At 49.6% G+C, this 20,104-nt stretch overlaps 1 protein-coding gene across 5 annotated transcripts in view; it reads left to right on the top strand.

Annotated features, from left to right (window-relative positions):
* Window positions 1-19,364, top strand: part of CLPB (ClpB family mitochondrial disaggregase) — a 147,030-nt gene extending 127,666 nt beyond the window's left edge. For 4 of the 5 annotated variants that reach the window (XM_054523845.2, XM_054523844.2, XM_054523843.2 and 1 more), the window contains 9 exons: window positions 351-428; window positions 1,702-1,757; window positions 6,603-6,647; window positions 6,987-7,148; window positions 13,232-13,388; window positions 14,197-14,270; window positions 14,446-14,565; window positions 14,764-14,868; window positions 15,276-15,582. In XM_054523845.2, coding sequence (XP_054379820.1) covers window positions 351-428; window positions 1,702-1,757; window positions 6,603-6,647; window positions 6,987-7,148; window positions 13,232-13,388; window positions 14,197-14,270; window positions 14,446-14,565; window positions 14,764-14,868; window positions 15,276-15,524 — 1,046 coding nt within the window. In that variant the 3' untranslated portion in view covers window positions 15,525-15,582. 5 annotated transcript variants of the gene reach the window in all.
* Window positions 19,365-20,104: the final 740 nt, after the last annotated feature.

The raw sequence follows: 20,104 nt of genomic DNA, 5'->3' as shown, positions 1-20,104 counted from the left end.
AGTGAGAACTGAAGTTCCTCTCGAATTCGCCTTCACCAGTCCCCCACCCCCTTCACCTCCATTCACCATCCACCCGCCTTTCAGTTTCCCTAGCAACGCTGAGTGCTCATCCTGGAAAACTTTATCCGAAATCTGCTCTGGGCAGCTTTCCAAATCCATGCTAACCTGATTACGTGTCTCTAGGGGCCTTGCCAGCTAATCAGATTAGGCAGCACTAATGGTAGTGAGGACTTTGAGTGGGCGCAGAGCAGTAAAACATATTGTATACTTAGTGATAATTATCCTGCCTTTTGTGTCATTGATTTATCTGCCTCTCTCCCTGTCCCCCCATCTTGTGTGTTTGGCCGTAGCGATCCGGAGGAAGGAGAATGGCTGGTATGACGAAGAACACCCTCTGGTCTTCCTCTTCTTGGGATCATCTGGAATAGGTAATTGGGAGCAGATCAGCCAGTGGGGACGGAGAGCTAGGGTAGTGCCCGGCCCAAGCCTGACAGCCCCAGCTGCTGCGGGCCAGGGTCGGCAGGTCCACCTCTAGGTCAACTTCTGCCTCTAAAAACGACAGCCTCCAGATTACAGAGCCGCCAAGAAAGAGGACTCTGTTACCATCTGTCATGTTCTGAAGAGCTGGAATATGCCCCTCCCTCTGGAAGTTGTGGTGCTAAGACTGATTCACCTGGAGGACCAGGCCCTTCAGGGCCCATTAACCCTGGTCCAGCCACTCTGCATCCGCAGAGCCTCCCCTTCGGGAACAGTTGAACCACCTCCTCTGCCCAGCACATCAACCATGTTCAGTACAGCCTAGCTGTAAATGCTAAAGAAGGCCCCTAATGACCACCACGGTGCCAGGTGCATAGCAAAATTGGTTGCAGTAAGATGGGTTGAGTATTTTTCTAGCCAGTTGGGCTGGATTTTCCGAGGCATTCTTACCCCTTCATTCTCTGCCCTGACAGAACCCCCCCATTCCTTCACTACCACCTCCCACCAGAAGCACTGGAACCTGAAGGGAACCTGATGGGAAATTTCATGGTTTAGTTTCCTCCTCTTCCCCTCCCAGCATCTTCATGGGCCTCTCCCTCAGATGTAGGCCCCCAAAAGGATACCACCACCTGACCATGATGCTACAGAACTTGACTTTTATACTAGTCAGGGACTTCCAAAGGTTACCATCCACCAAATGGCCCTTCAGAGCCCCCACTTCAGTATTGTCATTCCTTCTCTGTGTTACGAAGAAGGATCGTGAAGCCACAATGAGAGGTACTCTTCAGCCCCTCTCACCCTCTATCTGGCATGTGGTTCCAGGGCCTGGCTAAATGGCAGGACTGTGGGTATTGAGAGGGATGCAGGGCAGTGAGCCAGGAGGCCTGGGTACTCCTAGGAGAGGTGAGGTTTGTACTGGGCTTTAAAAAGCAAGTTGGTTCTGGATTATAAAGTCAGCCTGTCACTCTTAGGATGGTGCTACAGAGAAAAGGCCTCAATCCCCATCCCAGAAAAATTAAGATGCAGGTGCAGACTTTGATTTTGGTCCGAGCTTCACCATTAACTCCCTAGGTGACTGTGGGAGAGTCACTGATCCTTTCTGTGCCTCAATATTCTCATCCATAGAATATATTCTTTCTAGTGTGTGTGCATTTCTAGTATTCTTTCATTCCAGCGGTTAGTCACCTGGTTCTAACCCAACACCTCCCCCTTCTTTCTTACTAGGAAAAACAGAGCTGGCCAAGCAGACAGCCAAATATATGCACAAAGATGCTAAAAAGGTAAGGACTGGGACCTAGGTCTGATCTGCAGATTGTGGAGACCTCACCATTCCTGCTATCCCGAAAAATCTGACCCTCTGAATTCAGCAATAGGCAATCAAAAAGATGGGCCCTGACCCAGGAAGCAGACCTCAGCTCTGGCCCCAACTTTGCCACCAGTTGCTCCAGAGATTTGGGCAAGTTATCCCACCTCTTTGTGCCTCAGTTTCTTCATCTGTAAAATAGGAATAATAATCCTTGCCCTGCCCGACTCTTGAGGAAACAAAGTGAGATCTACCATACAACATTTTCAAGCATCTCTGCCATGCCAGGTGTTGTACTAGATGCTGCTAATACAGCATTTATTAAGACACTCGCCCTGCTCCAAGGAGCTGAGGTTGGAGGGGGAAACAGCTTCAGAAAGACACCATTACTGTTCAGTGCAGTCATGGCTGTGCTAATGGGAGTCTTGGGGGCTGCAGGAGAAAACAAGTAGGAATAAGAGGATGCCTTGTTGCCTCTCACTATCCTGCGTGAGCTTTTAAACATGGTTTCTTATGTCTTGAGCCTGGGGTGCTTATAGTCCCTCTTCCTCCATGGCTCAGAGCCCTGGATTCTCCACAGGAGAGGGCCATCCCCATCCCGTTTGTTCACACGCGGGCTTTCCAAGGCCTGCTCAGTTTAACTTTTTAGGGAGAAAGGAAATGCTTTGTGCAGAGACAGCAATCCTCGGAGACAGTGCAAAAACATTTCACTGAAAGACAAACATTCTCCTACCAGCCTTCCCAGCATCCAGGGCAGGAGGTCACCCAAGACCCCAGATGCTCTTGCCTTTCTAAGGAAAGCCTCCCTGGCCAAGGCAATGAGGAGTTTCTTGGACGTCTGCCAGCCAAGTGGCCCCAGCAGCACAGAGTCTTGGTCTCCTGTTCTCTTTGTGGCCTGCCTGCCCCACTGGCAGCCACAGAAACAAGGTAGCTCAGATTGTGTCCTCCTGAGCCCCCTTCTGCTTCGTAAATGGCTGAAGGCTCTTAAACGCCCCCCACCAGCTCTGCTGGTAGCTGTGCTCTGCCTCCACCAAACCTGGAGCAGACCCACTTGACAAGCAGGCAAGCAAGAAGCAGCGCATAGCATGCTAATGCGCTCCGACCGAAATAGCATTTTTAAGTCAATTCATCAGGTTGGCAGCGATTGAAACAATTAGCACTCTGGAAAGGGCCATAAACTAGCAGGACTATTAGGAAAGATGTAGTTACGGGCAGGAACCACCTGATTAGGGATGAAGAATTCTGAGTGGTTTAATTTTAATACTGTCAGAAAGGTTAATATTTAATTACAAATTATAATCTCCTTATCCAAGCTGTCTTCATATGTCTTCATACACAGTGGAAGGAGAAGGAAAGTATCTACTGACTTGCTGGTGTAGAAAGGAGAGGGGGCTTGTTAAAAGACTAATAATGCAAGTAATTTTTTAGTTGGCACATCTGAATGGGAGACAAATTTACCCCAGTGCAGGATGACGCTGGCATCCTTCAGTGCATGCCTCACTCAGAAGGAAGTAACACCATCACCCTTGGAGGCAGTGCACTGTGGTGGACAGAGCTCTGGAGCAACCATTCTTTGCTTCAGGTTCTGGTGCTTCTACTTTCTACTGGCCCTCGGCAGGTAAACGTTACCCCTTGAGGTTTCAGCTGTCTTGCCTCAAGGTGAAAGCCCTCCAACCCATATCTTAGGCTATGGTGAGCATCAAGTGACGATGCTGTGTGCTCATCACTTACGTCATCACATCATGGTGAGCACATAGCAAGTGCCTATTCCTTGACTTGTATTTATTCGTCACTTCCTACTTACCACAGCAGCGCCCCATCTACTTTCCCATTTGATCCTATGGGGAAGATAGCATGGATGCTAAATTAGACCCACTTTTCAGATGAGAAAACTGAGGCCCTACAGCATTCTTAGGCTTATCTAAGGTCACCTATTAGGGGAAGAAATAAAACCAGAATCAATCCAGTCTCTCAACTCCTCACTGTGATACCGTCGTTCTCAGCTGCTCTAGGAAGCTGGATTGGAAACTTGCCAGTGTGTCCCCATTTCACATTGGGAGATGAGAGGCATGAGAAGCTCCATAAAAACAACCATGTATTTTATTCTTAAATCATAGGTGGTGCTTCTATGAAACTCCTACCTGTGCTAGCCCTGTGGGTCAACTCATTACAGAATCTGTGTTTAGCGTAGACACTTTATAGCCACATGACAGGCATGTTTGAGACCTGCCTTCAAAATCCAAGAGAGCCCTGGACTTTAAGCTATGTAGCCAGTGTACCTGGGACCCAAAGAGTGATGTATGGAAACTGTCATTCACAGAGCCCAGTGTAAAATAAGACTTTTACCAAACAGAAGCTCCCTTTAATTTGCCTCCCAAGACAGCTGACGAAATGAAATGAGCACTGGCCTGGAGTCTGATGATGTGAATTCTAGTTCTGGCTCTCTGATCCCTAGTTTCTTCATTTGTAAAGAGACACTGACACCTCCAGATCTTGCCGCTTCAGAAGCATTCTTTATACATTTATATGATTTCTTTATCAGATCTGTGAACTTATTTTTTTCTCTCATTAGCCTGTATACCATTTCTTCCAAATTGAGTGGCTCTGTTAACTTTCATTACTAGAGCTAATAAGCCTTGAGAAGGAACCTTAATGGTGTTCTGTGATATCATCATAAGGTAGGGTGGTGGAGCCCAAAAGACTTAGTTATAGTAGCAATATGATGAAGGATAAAGAGCAAGTATCTGAGTCCAGTTGCCTGGGTTCGAATCCCAACTGTACTCTGCTAGGTGGAGTTGGCCAGGACCTCTGTTTACATCAGCTTTCTCATCTGTAAAGTGGGCTCCATAATGGTGCCAGTCTCACTGGATTGTTTGGAAGGTTAAATGAGATAGTGATGTAAAATGTTAAACGCCATTCTTGGCATGTGGTAAGCAATCAGTACATGTTGGATGTTACTCTTATTGTTCTTGCCTCACTAAGATCATGTGAAATCAAAATGATGATTCCGGCCAAGAAAATCAAGCCCAAAAAACTTGTTCAAAATTACATAGCAAATCATTAGAAGAACTAAGTGAGAACCCAGGTCACTTGACATAAGTAAGCATGAGAGTCTATAGTCCATGTGTCGTCCGACATTCATTGGCATCTGGACACAAAGCTCAGAACCCTTCAGGTGAAGACTGTCAAGAGCCCAGATGATTGGCAGAGGGGAAGCTATGAGGCAGTGTAGCATGATGGCTAAGAGCACAGACTTGGAGCTGGATTGCCAAGCGCGGGTGACCTTGAGCAAGTTACTTTAATCTGTGACATAGTTTTCTCATCTGTAAAGTGGAGGTGATAGTAGTGCTTACCTCAGAGACTTGTACATGTTCTAAGCCCTTTATAGCTTGCTTAAAACATTGCCAGGCACATAGTAAATACCCAGTAAATCCTGAAACCTGCAGATCTCTTGACTGAGCAGCCTAGGGACCCTCTGGAAATGCTTTCTGGCTTATGCCCCATGTGCTGATAGCAGTGCTTTCCCCCATGTGGCCTTAATAACTTCTCTAAGCCCTGTCCCACCTCTTGGATTAGATCCTCAGACCCCTGGTGAGGCAGGGAGAGGAGCCAAGAGCCTTGTGTAACACAGGACAAAACTGCAGCTCAAAAAGGGGAGGCAGCATGTCCAAGGCTCCACAGGCAGGCAGAACTAGGACTGGAACCCGAGCCCCCTGGCTCCCAGCCCAGGGTTCTTCTTGCTACCCTGTGTCTCAGCTGTAGAATGACAGGACAGAGAAAGAACTAAAAGTACATCACGGCGTGAATTTCTGACCAGTGGCCAAGCTAGAATATAGCCCTGGATTTCAGACATAGCTACCTCCCCCTGAGGGTCTTGGCACCCCCATCATCACTGGCTCTCAGGAGAAGCAGGATTCAGTGAATGCTGTCTCTTAGATGGAGGCATGTGCCACTAGGAGAGGAGCCCGGGGGACTGTGGGGAACTGTGGTCTGGCTGTGGCTAGACAGGGCACCTGTGGATGCCTTTACAGCTCCCTAATCAGGTAATGCTTCTTGAAAACCAGCGGGCACTCTGCCTGTGTTAACTCTTTAGATCACACACTGCAAGCTGTTCTCTTCCCCAGGGGCTAACCATGGCCCTTACCCATGGGGCCACTTCCTCGGAAATCACCCCTACACCCTGTGGTGGAGAGAAAAGGGCTGTAAAGCTATGTTATGGATATCTTTTTTAATGAAATGAAGAAATGTAAATACATTTTAAAATATATTCATTTTGAAGAAAAGTAAATCAAAGGGACATGGGCATCACACAGACTTGCAGAGTCGAGAGGCATTCTGGAGCCATCTGAGTGTTTCTCTCCTCCCTCGCATCACAATCCACACTGATGGTGACTGACTTCATCCATGTCTGCACCATTCGATGGAGCGCTCCTTAAGGACAGAGACCAAGACTTGTTCCCTGTTGTAACTCTGGTGTCCAGCACACACAGGATGCCCTCAGGAAACGTGGAATGGATGGGTGTGTGGATGATGTGGTAATCAGAACAGGAGAGGCCTCCCTGAAAGAAGATACCCCAAGTCAGATTTAGAAGGTCAGGTACGTGATTTGGGTCTTTTAAGGAAGAGAATGAGGGACTCGTAGGAAATGAGTGCACAGAAAAGGAGACAGGAAGCCAGAAAAAAACATCTCGAGCATGAGATAGAAGATCTTGTGTTGGTGTGCTGTGAAAGCCTTGGGGATAGTTGAGGTGCTCTCCTCCCTAACCCTTCTCTTCACTTTCCTGCCTCCAAACGGACTTGGTGCTTGCTTGTTTCCACACAGGGCTTCATCAGGCTGGACATGTCCGAGTTCCAGGAGCGACACGAGGTGAGTGATGACAGTCCTTGATTGAAGCATGGTTTGGAGGGCTTGTCAGCATGACTGCCTGGGTCTTGTCATTTGGGCCTCAGATAATTCCAGCAGCCTTGGGATTTGTCGTTGGGAGCACAGGTGTGCAGCAGGGTCACTGATTTGTTTCACATAGGATTTGCTCTGAAGAATAAACATAGAGAAGATATGTCTGCCACACTAGGAGATGGACAGCCAATCATCTCTGTTGAGAGAGGCAACCTTAATAGTGTATAAAGTCATCTTCCCATGCATGCCCCATGTTGGAAACTAAAAGCACAGAAAGGCCTTCCTAGCATGTTTCCTTCCTTCTACCAGGTGGCCAAGTTTATCGGGTCCCCACCAGGCTACGTTGGCCATGAGGAGGGTGGCCAGCTGACCAAGAAGTTGAAGCAGTGCCCCAATGCTGTGGTGCTCTTTGATGAAGTAGACAAGGCCCATCCAGATGTGCTCACCATCATGCTGCAGCTGTTTGATGAGGTGAGAGTCACCTTGGGCCAGGATGGAGCAGGGGGACACCTGGAGATAAAGGGGACTGTGAACAGCAGAAAGCGAGGGCCCAGAGGCTAGCTGGTCATTCCTCGGCTTCCTGCTTCCACATGTGTACGTTCATTCTTCCAGTAGGTGCAGCTTAGCCCCTCTGCACCAGGGCCCGGGTGGGGCACTCAAGGGAAGACCAGCCCTGCCTAAGAGTTGAAATTGTGTGGCTGCTCAGGCCACCTTCTAGAGAGACATGGTATGGCAGAGGTGCCATGAGAGCGAGACATGAATTTTTAGTTCCAGCTCTGCTCCTGACTGGCTTTGTGGCCTTGGCAAGTCACTGCCCATCTCTAGGCATCAGAGATCTCATGTGACAAACGAGGAGGCTGAATCAGAGAAGCCCCAAAAATCCTTCTGCCTCAGACAGCTCTTGTTCCTCCCTGTGTGCCAAACATTGTCTCCTGCAGTTCTTTAAAATGCTAATATTGTTGCTGCTAATGGTGAGATGCTGATACTCTGGTTCATGGAGCCTTTCTCTTCTGAGAATCTGAGGGTTCTCACAGACGGTCCAGTTCCCCTGCTCGTAGGGGTAAGTTCTAAATGGAGAGAAGAGCTTACTTCTGTCCAGTACCTTCTGTGTACTAGACCTGTACTAAAGACGTTACAGCCATTATCACTAATCCTCACAAGGTAGGTAGAAAAATTCCTAACAGGCAAGGGAGAAATTAGCTCATTTTTTACAGATGAAGAAACTGAGGTTCAGAGAGGTTATAAAAGACATGCCTAAGGCCACAGCTGCTGTGTAAAGAGCCAAGATTGGGCTGCAAATATGTCTGATCCCAGAGCCCCAATTCTCCCCCCATACCACTGTTTACCTTGAACCAGGCGAGGAATTGCTTACGATCACGGAAGAAGATGACTTCCACCTTTTCAGGGGCTCTGCTCCATCAAGAGAGCATGAGGAGCCAAGGACTGAACCGGGGATGAGGCCTCTCTTCTCCCATGCAGGGGCTATATTATCCAGCACCTGGCCATGAGTCCAGCTCACCTTTCTACCTAGCCTTCTGCAGCCCCAGGAAAATAGGAAGGTGGTTTGCTTCCCATGTCATAGGAGGCCACAGGGAGGGGACTCCTCCAGACCGAACAGCACATCAGGTACCAAGCCAGGAAGAACCCAGATCCAGATCTCCTACCAGCTGTTCACTGCCTTCCCCACCTGGCCCAGCCTCCTTGCCCCTGCCCGTTTTGTTCTATCTTCCTAGCCCTTCAGCTGCTCCCTGCCCCTGAACCTCCTGCTGAGGAAGAAGAGACCAGTCCTTCAGAGGTCACATACTCAGTTACTCACATGTGTACACTGAGGCCTCTACTCCATTCCAGCCTCTTGATGGGATTCAAGTGCCCAGCTACGGCCAGACCCGAATGTGCCCTCTGGGAGCTCTCTGCCTGGTAGACAGGTAGAAAGGAGACATGGTAGTAGCTGGCATTTTGCATTTTATGTGCCATTCGCTGTCTTCAGAGGCTTATGTGTATCAATTTAACCCTTTCAACAACCCTCCAAAGCTAGCTATTATTACGGCCTCCATTGAACACATGTGGAAACTGAAGCAAAGTAATATTAAGTCATTCACCTGTGGTCATGCAGCTGGGGAGAGAGAATCAAGGATTCAAACCCAGGCAGCCCAGTTCTAGATCCTGCAGCTTGAATGACCACCATGCAGCTAGGGCCAAAAGAGCGAGGTCCGTCTCAGTGAAGCACTCAAGGGACGGGACCATGCTGCTCAGGAAAGGTGAGCATCGCGGCCTGTTTGATCTCTGGCCTCCCTGGAGAGGCACCTCTGATGGCGTTCTTGGCCCAAAAAGACAGAAGGCAACTGCTGACTTAAGTACAACCAGCCCTACATGGAAGCCCTGTCTCCCCCTCCTCCGTCACTTCACTCCACTGACTGCCTTTTAGGGGTTGATAGGAATTCCTTCCTGCAGCTGTTGTCACCCCTTCCCCCAGCCCCAGCCTACTATAGTTTCTGATGCTCTTGGTTCCATTGACCACAGCTGCCATCCAGGTTTATTCGATTTAGGCTCTTTGAGGATGGGCCCTTGTCATGTTCACTTGAACCATTCCCAGAGCCCACAAAGTCAGGGGAAATGTTGTATTGACTAATTTAATTCAACAGTAGTTTAGCAAACCTTCAAAGGGTTAGTAAGTGCTAGGTGAACAGAGTGGAGGGCCTGGCAGTAGAAACCTAATGTGCAAAAGTACAGGGCATGAAACAGCCTGGCATGCTTAGGGAACTGCAGCTGGTCAGTACTGCTCGATTGCAGAGGGAAAACAAGGACAGAGTGGTAGAGACAAGGTAGGTAAGGTAAACAGGGCCCAGTTAAAATTCCAGGCACAGAAGTTTGCATTTCTCTGGTAGAGAGTAAGGAGCCTTTGAAAGACTTTAAGGAAGAAAGAAACAGTCAAATTTTCACTTTACAAAGATGCCGTGGGCAGCTGTGTAAAGAATGGATGAGAAGGGAGAGGGTCATTAACAAGGAGACTGCTGGGGAGCCCAAGCTAGAGCTGGGGAGGCCATGAGCTGGAGAAACTACTAGAAGGTTGACTGAGGAGAGAAGGAGGAGCCAAGGGTTGCCAGTTGGCTGCTGCCAGTTGGCCATCAGCTAAGGCGGCAAACACAGTGGGAAGCAGCAGATTGGAGAGGAAGGTGAGGCACTGAGATGTGGAAATGTTGAAGGTGAGATGCCTGAGGGACATCCAGATGGAGATGGCCAAGAGGCCGTTCATCAGTTTTATGGGTCAGGAGTTTAGGAAAGGTCTGACTGAAAATAGCAGTTCAGGAATCCTTCAGCCCAGAGAGGTTAACGGAAGCCACAGGAATGGATGAGGTCTGTAACCCAGGGAATGTATAATGTGCAGAGAAAAGAGGGGTATACACAGAGCCTTGGGACCTATCAGGGAAGTCAAGACAGACTCGCCAGAGAAGTAGGAGGCAAACCAGGCCAGGTACGGTGGGTCATACCTGTAATCCCAGCACTTTGGAAGGCCGAGGTGGGCAGATCACTTGAACTCAGGAGTTCGAGACCAGCTTGGGCAACATGGCGAAACCTTGTCTCTATAAAAAATACAAAAATCAGCTGGGCATAGTGACGTGTGCCTGTAGTCCTCACTACTCAGGAGGCTGAGGTGGGAGGATGGCTTGAGCCTCAGAGGCGGAGGTTGCAGTGAGCAGAGATTGCACCACTGCACTCCAACCTGGACAACAGAGCCAGACCCTGTCTCAAAAACAAAAAAGAGCAAACCAAAAGAATGTGGCTCATTCATTTATTCATGAGGCACTGTGTGGGGTAGAGGGGACACTGACAAAACAGATGCAGCCCTGGCCTCGGCGTGACCAGTGAGTGCAGAGACAGGCAGCTAAAAAGTAGTTCAGTCCACTGTGGTCGGTGCTGCACTAGGGACAAGCAGCAAGTGCCAGGAGTTGTAGGGGCACCTAATCCAGGCTGGAAGTGTGAGGGAAGCACCCTCATCCCTACCCAGTCCAGTTCTCCCAAGCCTGGGCCCAGAAAAGTAAGAACCCTATTGCTGTCATCAAAACCAAGCAGGACTAATGCTGGCCACTTACAGGTGACCCCAGGGCAGAAGTCCCAGAAAGAGACTAGTCCCCAGAGAGCCCAGCCCCCACTCCTCCCACCAAGGAGTCATATGTGAGACAGTGGGAAAGCAGCCCCATAACCCTGGGGTGAGCATTCAAGCCCCACCCAAGATGTGCACGCTCTGGTTGTTAGAGGGGAGGTGAGGCACGGACAACTTCCTGTTTGAGACACATCTTTATTGCTAAGGAAACTGAGGAGGAGACATGAGCACTGAAAGTCCCCTTTGGGTCAGTTGTGCACTGCACCTGCTCCCCTCACCCACCTGGGACCCATCCTCAGGCCCAGTTATGAGCAGAGCTTTGATCTCTTAGAATGAAATTGCTGCTAGGTTATTGCTCTGGCCAGTATAGCAGTGTGTGAACCCAGTCCTTGGGAATGAACTCTGCAAAGTGAGTATGGAACACACACAGTGTCATATGCACATGCTTGGACATGTCACACACACACACACCTGGTCCCCAAAACTAGAACTGCCCTCAGTGGATCTGTTAGATTAGAACCCATAAGCAGTGGGGTAAGAGTGAAAAGCTGCTGGTAAAAGCTCAAGGACATCCGCTTGCATCCTTGCTTCCCTTTTCCTGCCCCAAGGCAGGGACAGCAGAGTGACCAGCTCCAGGATGTGGATTACCAGGCCCCTTGTGTATAGACCCTTTGGGAATTAACAGTTTCTCAGAGGCCTGTGCCAAGGTCCAATGGAAAGCAAGGCTGGAAACTACACCCAGCATGCAGTAAGCTAGCTCGGTTGATGCACAATCCTTTCTCCTTTGCTCCTAAGGAGCAGGACTGGGTTTACCATTACACTGGCTTTAGAAGCAAGGGCTAACCCTGAAGCTCGGGCAGGGCCCAGCATCCCTGGCTCAGGCAGGAGCCAACAGGCTGAGGTCAGTGATGTATATCCCCAGAGCCACGGTTTCTGGCTTGGCGGGAGCTGTGCTTTCTCTGCTTCCCGAAAGAAATCTCAGGCAGATCTCCTCCCTAGCACCTGTCCCAGTTGCATCTCTCCAGTGAGGATCAAACTGAATTTGGCAGAATTCTGAGAAAATTCTGTCGAAGGAAAGAAAATAGCATGAGGCCTCATTCATCCAGCACCGTTGGTCTGACCTCTGTAGCCTGGTGCAGAGGAAGGGCATGGGCTCTGAGGCCAGACAGTTCAAGTCTCGCCTCTACTGTATCCTAGCTGTGAAACCTCGAACAAGTTACTGATCCTCTCTGAGCCTCAGTTTCTTTGTAGGGGTCCTAACTGCACCTACCTCCAAGGGTGGATGTGAAGATTCCAGCCTCCAGCAAGCAGGTGTCAAACACCTACTCTGTACCGGACGCTGTTCTGGGACACAGTGATGAACAAGACCCAGCCTCTGCTGTCAAGGAGCCACTTTCCTAGTAGAAGGAGTGGGGTTGTACACAAAAAGCACTAAGCAGAGCATCTGTGATGAAAGTAGAAGTCCCTGTCCATGTTCGGCATTGTCACTCTATTGCTTGCTCTCAAGGAGTCCCTGATCATTGCTTTTGTTATAAATGATATAAAGTGCTGTTGTACGGTCATGCCCTTGAGGTTCGCTGAGTGAGCGGGGCTCTGTACCCTTCAACTGATTGGTCCCAGAACGCTGTACTTTTATCATTCTTCTGTCTCTGCCCTCTACTGTTTGCTCCTTTTCTCCTTCTTTGGTGCATCTTTCTCCAGTATAGATGCCTCCTTTGTCCCTTCTAGAAAGAGCTGAAGATTCCAAGGAAACTTCCTAAGGTGGTTAAAGAAGCAATCTCATTTTTTATCCCTGTTAGGCCAGGTGGCAGCTCCAAAGATAAGAGATTGTCCTGTTTCAATTCATTATATATCACCTACTACAGTAATAATAGCTCTGAACATTTGAACAGCATGGTTTACTAAGAATTTTCACCGGATAACCACATCTAGTCCTCACAGTAGCCATGTAAAGTACCCTCCTCTGAATTCCTGCAGCATGCTGGGCTTCCCTTTATCATCATACTTAACATATTGGATGGTCAGTGCTTGTTTCCTGTATCTCACTGCTTCTCTATACTGGGAGCATGTTGAAGGCTCAGTGGAACCCCAGTACCCCACCACAGAGCCTGGCCCACAGCGGGCCTCCAAAAAATGTGTTGGTTGCACAAATGGATGGCTAACTGTGACTGACTTCTGGATGCCAGGGGTAGTTGGGTGCCCCAAGAGATGCCAGAGAGCAACTCTGGAGGCACTCAGTAGGGAGAGCAGTCGCAGCGCAGGGCGGTGAGCACAGCAGCCAGGTGCAAGTCTAGTGCTCGGAGAACCCAGAGGAGGAAGCAGCTGGCTGCTGGGGCTGGAGGGAGACACAGGGCTCTGGGGAGGCCTCCTGAAGAAGGTGAGAACTGAGAGTGCTAAGGCCTGCCCAGGCACATAGCTCCCTGACTGTACACTCCCTTCCTTCCCTTCCCAGGGCCGGCTGACAGATGGAAAAGGGAAGACCATTGATTGCAAGGACGCCATCTTCATCATGACCTCCAATGTGGCCAGCGACGAGATCGCACAGCACGCGCTGCAGCTGAGGCAGGAAGCTTTGGAGATGAGCCGTAACCGTATTGCCGAAAACCTGGGTATGGCGGCTGACCTGAGCAGCCTGGGCCAGTGACCAGGCCACCAGCCTATCTCCTGGGGAAGGATGGGATTGGGGCCCTGGGCCCAGGTGAAGGTTCTAGTGGGCAGCTCTGTCCCTAGCTGACACTGAGCAGGTATCAGGCACCATACCAAGTAGTGGTGGTTGAGACAAAAGAGACAGAGGCCCCACTTCTTCAAGAAAGCCTCAAGTCTGTTGGGTGATAAGAGGGCTCCAGGCAGGAATGGACAGAGCTACACCAGGGTGGGGGGCCAGAAGCTGCTCAGTGTCTTAGGGGACTGAGGAGACGCACATGCAACAGATACAGATGCTTTGGTGCAAGAAGGGGACAGCAGATCGAAAACTCTATGGCAGTGGACACAGCCTTGTTCACCCAGGGCAGCTTCCTGCATAGGTGGGCCGTGGAGAGTACTGAAAAAAAGGAGCACATCCGGCAGGAAGCTGTGTCTGTCACCTTTTCCACTCAAGAGCGAGCCCTGCAGCCCCCTTCCTCCAAGTCAGGACTCAAGTCTTAATCCTGACGTTTCCTCTCCTCTCTCCTCTCCCTCCCTCACACAACTCCCACCCTGAGGAACCGCAGACTTCGTACACTTGAGAGCTGGAAAGGCCTCAGAAAGTGCCTGGTCAGAGGAGGAGACCAGGCTGAAGCCCAGAGAGCCTTAGACCTTGACCAGGACCACACAGACGGACAGGACCAGGGCTCTTTCCATGGGCAGGCCAAGGGGCAGGCACAGCCCCCAAAGTTCCCTGAATGTGGGGAATAAGCAGTTTATGATTCTTCTCCACAGGGGATGTCCAGATAAGTGACAAGATCACCATCTCAAAGAACTTCAAGGAGAATGTGATTCGCCCTATCCTGAAAGTAAGAGGTCTTTCTTGGCACTTCCTGCTGGAGCCTAAGGTTGGGGGAGGGTGATCTTAGCCATCTTAAAGATCTGGAAGCCCCATAATTTCCCCGATCTTCCCCTGGTGTCTGGTAATTTCCCTATCCCCCTCGGGGTCACTGAGCTCATCCCACCCCTAACCTGGCCCTTCAGGCTCACTTCCGGAGGGATGAGTTTCTGGGACGGATCAATGAGATCGTCTACTTCCTCCCCTTCTGCCACTCGGAGCTCATCCAACTCGTCAACAAGGAACTAAACTTCTGGGCCAAGAGAGTAAGAGGGAACTGCCCATGGGTGGGGGCGGGATAGCCAGCCACTGGAAATCTGGAACACTGGACTGGGGGCACCCCCACACACACAGAAGGTGGAGCACAGTGGTGTGGGGCCAGTGGCCCTGGCCTCATGCCAGAGTGGCAAGAGATGGAAAGCAGTGGGCCACATGCAGGCATGCTTCTATCTGACCCATCTCAGGCCAAGCAAAGGCACAACATCACGCTGCTCTGGGACCGCGAGGTGGCAGACGTGCTGGTTGACGGCTACAATGTGCACTATGGTGCCCGCTCCATCAAACATGAGGTGAGCACAGGAGCCTGAGAAATGAGGCGCCTCCACACCTCCCTCCCCAGGGCCCCCCAGACCCAGTCCCTGAGCTCTCAGCCTGCCTGCCTATAGCTTGGTTGCTGGAATTATTCACACTCAGAGCGGATGCTCATTCAGAACCATAAACACGTGATCACCAAGTAAAACCCCTGCTGGAGGGTAGCCAAGTATGAACCCCACTAGGACCAGGGAACTGGGCTGGGAGCCTCAGAAACTGAGCGCAGTCCTGCGAGCTAGCTGTTATTAGCCCCAATTGGCAAATGAGAAAGCTGAGGCTCAGGCTCAAAGGAGGTCTCTGAGTTGCCCTACCAGTAAGTGATGGAGGCCGGCCTCCAGGCTGGGTCCAGGCCGAGGGAGTGACCACTTCACCTCCCCACCCACAGGTAGAGCGCCGTGTGGTGAACCAGCTGGCAGCAGCCTACGAGCAGGACCTGCTGCCAGGGGGCTGTACTTTGCGCATCACGGTGGAGGACTCAGACAAGCAGCTACTCAAAAGCCCAGAACTGCCCTCACCCCAGGCTGAGAAGCGCCTCCCCAAGCTGCGTCTGGAGATCATAGACAAGGACAGCAAGACTCGCAAACTGGACATCCGGGCACCACTGCACCCTGAGAAGGTGTGCAACACCATCTAGCAGCCACCTGCCTGCTCCTATGTGCCCTCACCATCCAATAAAGGCCCCTTGGCTGTGGCATGGCGACTGACTTACCTTCCCCTCATGCCTCTCCCGTCTCTACCCAGTCTCAGGCCTGCTTACCTCCTCACAGCCCGTGAAGACCCCTTCTCAGCCCCAAAACCTGAAGGAGGAATTTTGCCCTACTCTGGCCCCTTTGTTGTGGGCCCATAACCTGCTAACAAGCCTTCAGGAGAAGAGCTGCCTTTCCACCCCCTTCAAGGCAAGGAGGGATAGAAGTCCCTTATTTCCTTCAGAATGATCCCCATCCACCATAGTCGCCAGACTTTCTCATGTTCCCAGGAAGCTCAGAAGTATGGCAGCTAAGAACACAGCTGGCTGGAAGAAGACAGGGACCAGACTGAACTGCCACCCTCTGCCAGTCCTCATGCAACTCAGTCCCCAGAATGGCTCCACTGGGAGTGGAGGAAGAGCTCAGACGCCCAGGCGCAGATGGTTCTGCAATTTAGTCTGTAGCCTCCTCATTCCCTACCCTAAAATTCTAAGGGGAAGGGACCCATAGAAGCTTGCCTGTTTCCGCTACTATATTATGCCCACTGTTCCTCCTCACCCCATGTCCTGGGGTCAGGCCAGACCATGTTTCTTCAGCCTTGGGGACTAGGCCAGTGTTGGGCACCTCCAGGAGGAGGCCTGACTGGTTCATTACCCCGCCCTACTCAGACTGAGCAGCAGTCCCAGATAACCAAGCGGGCTCAGCTCTGTGGGGGCCTCCTTCAAAAGACTAACATCGCAGACATTAGGAAGCTGTAGGGAGAAAGATCATGGGTTTGCCCTCTGCCCACATGGCCATGGAGTCGGCCTCAGCCCTGTCTGTACTGCTCGTCTAGCTAAACGAGCCTGGCATAAACATGCAGTTTATTCAGTCTGCATGTTAGTCACAAAGCAGAGGGTCTGGACACCGTCCCCCAAGGGCATTTCACAGACCAGCCAATGTTTCAAGCCCACCTTAGCCAGGCACAGCAAGGCCTGGTGCATCCTTGGGCACCATCTACAGTAGCCACTGCTGATAAGCACTCCACCCACCTTCCCCCACAGGCCCTTCATGGAACCCTCACATAGTGTTAGCTAGTCTTTCAGGAAGCAGAGAATGGGGCCAGGAATCAAAGTCCCTTGGGTAATGGAAGCATGTCCTAACAGTATGGTGGGTATGAGGCAGTCAGAATCCAGGGTGTGGGCTCCAGCAGATGCTTGGATCACTCTCTACCCCTCAGGGGCTGCTGCTGCTGTTGCCCTACGTCACTGACTGCTTTTCTTTTTCTTTTTTTGTTTTTTGAGACAGTCCTGCTCTTTCCACCAGGCTGGAGTGCAGTGGCGCTATCTTGGCTAAATGCAAGCTCCGCCTCCCAGGTTCACGCCATTCTCCTGCCTCAGCCTCCCGAGTAGCTGGGACTACAGGTGCCTGCCACTACGCCCGGCTACTTTTTTGTATTTTTAGTAGAGACAGGGTTTCACCATGTTAGCCAGGATGGTCTCGATCTCCTGACCTTGTGATCTGCCTGCCTCGGCCTCCCAAAGTGCTGGGATTACAGGCGTGAGCCACCGCACCCAGCCTGCTTTTCATTGTTTTTTACTTTTCGTTTTGAAATAATTTTAGACTTAGAGAAAGTTGCAGAAATAGAAAATTCCCATGTACCTTTCATCTAGCTTCTCCCAATGATAACATCCTACAAAGCCATACTGTAGTTTATCAAAACCAGGAAATTGCCGGGTGTGGTGGCTCATGCCTGTAATTCCAGCACTTTGGGAGGCTGAGGCAGGCAGATCACCTGAGGTCAGGAGTTCGAGACCAGCCCGGCCAACATGAGGTCAGGAGTTCGAGACCAACCCTGTCTCTACTAAAAATACAAAAATTAGCCAGGCCTGCTGGTGCTCACCTGTAATCCCAGCTACTTGGGAGGCTGAGACAGGAGAATCACTTGAGCCCAGGAGGCGGAGGTTGCAGTGAGCTGAAATCACGCCACTACACTCCAGCCTGGGCAACAGAGTGAGACTCCGTCTCAAAAAAGAAAACCAGGAAGTTAACATTGATAAACTACTACTAACTAATCTACGGACATTCAAATTTTGCCAGTTTTCCCGATGATGTCCTTTTTCTGGTCCAGGGTCCCACATTGCATTTTGTTGTCGTGTTTCCTTCATCTCTGTCAGCCTGTGACAGTTTCTCAGTCTTTCATGACCTTGACACTTTGGAAGAGTCCAGGCCAGTTATTTTATAGAATATTTCCCAGTTTTAGTTTGTTTAATGTTTTTACATGATATGATTGAGGATCTGCATTTTTGGCAAGACAACCACAGAAGTGATACTGTGCCATTTTTAGTGCCTCCTAGCGGAGGGTGGTGGTAATTTTGTGTTTTGTTTTGTTTTTTGTTTTTGTTTTTGTTTTTGTTTTTGAGACAGAGTCCCGTTCTGTTGCCCAGGATGGAGTGCAGTGGCGCAATCTCGGCTCACTGCAACCTCTGCCTCCTGGGTTCAAAGTGATTCTCCTGCCTCAGCCTCCTGAGTAGCTGGGATTACAGGTGCTCGCCACCACACCCAGCTAATTTTTGTATTTTTAGTAGAGACAGGTTTTCGCCATGTTGGCCAGGCTGGTCTTGAACTCCTGACCTCAGGTGATCCGCCCACCTTGGCCTCCCAAAGTGCTGGGATTACCGGCGTGAGCCACCACCGCCCAGCCTAGGTGGTGGTAACTTTGATCACATGGCTAAGGTGGTGTGTGCCAGGTTTCTCTACTGTAAAATTAGGAATTTTCCCTTTGAAATTAACAAGAATCTTCCACTTTGAAGCTGTGTGAATGTCTTATTTATCCTTAAAATTTTGCCTACTGATTTTCATTTCCATCATCAATGATTCTTGCTTATAACAGGTATTAATGTTATGCTTTCCTAATGGTGACTTTGTTTCATTATTTTACCTGTATTTATTAATTGGTATTCTACTATAAGGAAGAGCTGTCCCTTTTCCCCATTTATTTATTTGATAATTTATATCAGTATGAATGAATGGATATCTGTTTTATTCTACAGGCTACAATCTAATGCTAATAGTTTATTTTGTTGCTCAAATTGGCTCAGATTTGGCCAGTGAGAACTCATTGAAGTTGGCACTGTGTTGTTTCAACATTGCCCCTGTCACTTTTTAAGCATTTTCTGGCACCACAAGATGTTTCAGGCTTCCTCACATTTTCCCTATCTCAGCCCTGACATCAGTCATTCTCTAAGAAGCTCCCAGTTCCTTTTATTCCAGAAAAAAGGAACTTAGAAACCAAGTTGTTTTTTGGTACCACTGGAAACCAAGATCTGGACACAATATATACTCCTGGCAAGAGTATCATTGGCGGAGTGACATTGCTTGTAGGCCTGCTCAGCAGACAGAGCTAGAAAACATATATGTATATATGTTAAAGCAATACAAGCACCTGAATTTATTATTCTATCCATCTGTATGTTATTAAAAACCATGAGCCAGGTATGGTGGCTCATGCCTGTATCCCAGGACTTTGGGAGGCCAAAGTGGGAGGATCACTTGAGCCCAGGAGTTCAAGACCAGCCTGGGCATCATAGCAAGACCTCATCCTCCAAAGATTTAAAAAATAAAAATTAGCCAGTTATGGTGGTGCATTCCTGTAATCCTGGCTACGTAGGAGGCTGAGGCAGGAGGATCGCTTGAGTTCAGAAGGTTGAAGCTGTAGTGAACTGTGATTGTACCACTGCACTGCAGCCTGAGTGACAGAGCAAGACTCCGTTTCATATTTTTAAAAATAAATAAAAATCATGAGTTTAGATACGGTTTTAATTCAATACCATAGGGTTTGTGACTGCCATTTTTATAATCTTACTATTCTTTTTCTGCTTTTTCTCCTGCTATTTCTGTTTCTGCTCCTTTCTATTTGATGTCTAGACTTCCCATAGAGGCTCTAGTTAAGTCAGCTAGTAACCATCCTGTGTGCAGTATTCCTACTAGATAGAGGTCTTATGCCCGGCTGTCAGTCCGTTGGTTCAGTTAACTGTGGCCAGGAATACTAGGCATATAACTCAAAATTAGATAACTTTTATACAAGAAAATCCAATGGCCACCTTCCTGAGAATAGGATAAGGAGACAGGGTAGAACCTTAGATTCTAAGGAACCTAATTAAGAATCACTTCTGGCCGGGCATGGGGGCTCATGCCTGTAATCCCAACACTCTGGGAGGCCATGTAGGGGCAGATCACGAGATCAAGAGATTGAGACCATCCTGAACAACATAGTGAAACTCCATCTCTACTAAAAATACAAAAATTAGCCAGGCATGGTGGCGGGCGCCTGTAGTCTCAGCTACTCGGGAGGCTGAGGCAGGAGAATCACTTGAACCCGGGAGGTGGAGGTTGCAGTGCGCCGAAATTGCGCCACTGCACTCCAGCCTGGTGACAGAGCGAGACTCCGTCTCAAAAAAAAAAAAAAAAAAAAAAAATTACTTCTTCCAGAGATTCTCTGCCAGAACTCCTAGGTGGTGTTGGACCCATATCTTTTACTTCCATTAGC

This window comes from Pongo abelii, chromosome 9 (genome assembly GCF_028885655.2).
Source record: "Pongo abelii isolate AG06213 chromosome 9, NHGRI_mPonAbe1-v2.0_pri, whole genome shotgun sequence".
Lineage (NCBI taxonomy): Eukaryota > Metazoa > Chordata > Mammalia > Primates > Hominidae > Pongo > Pongo abelii.
The sequence above is the reverse complement of the archived record's forward strand: the minus strand, read 5'-3'. Positions and strand labels throughout refer to the sequence as shown.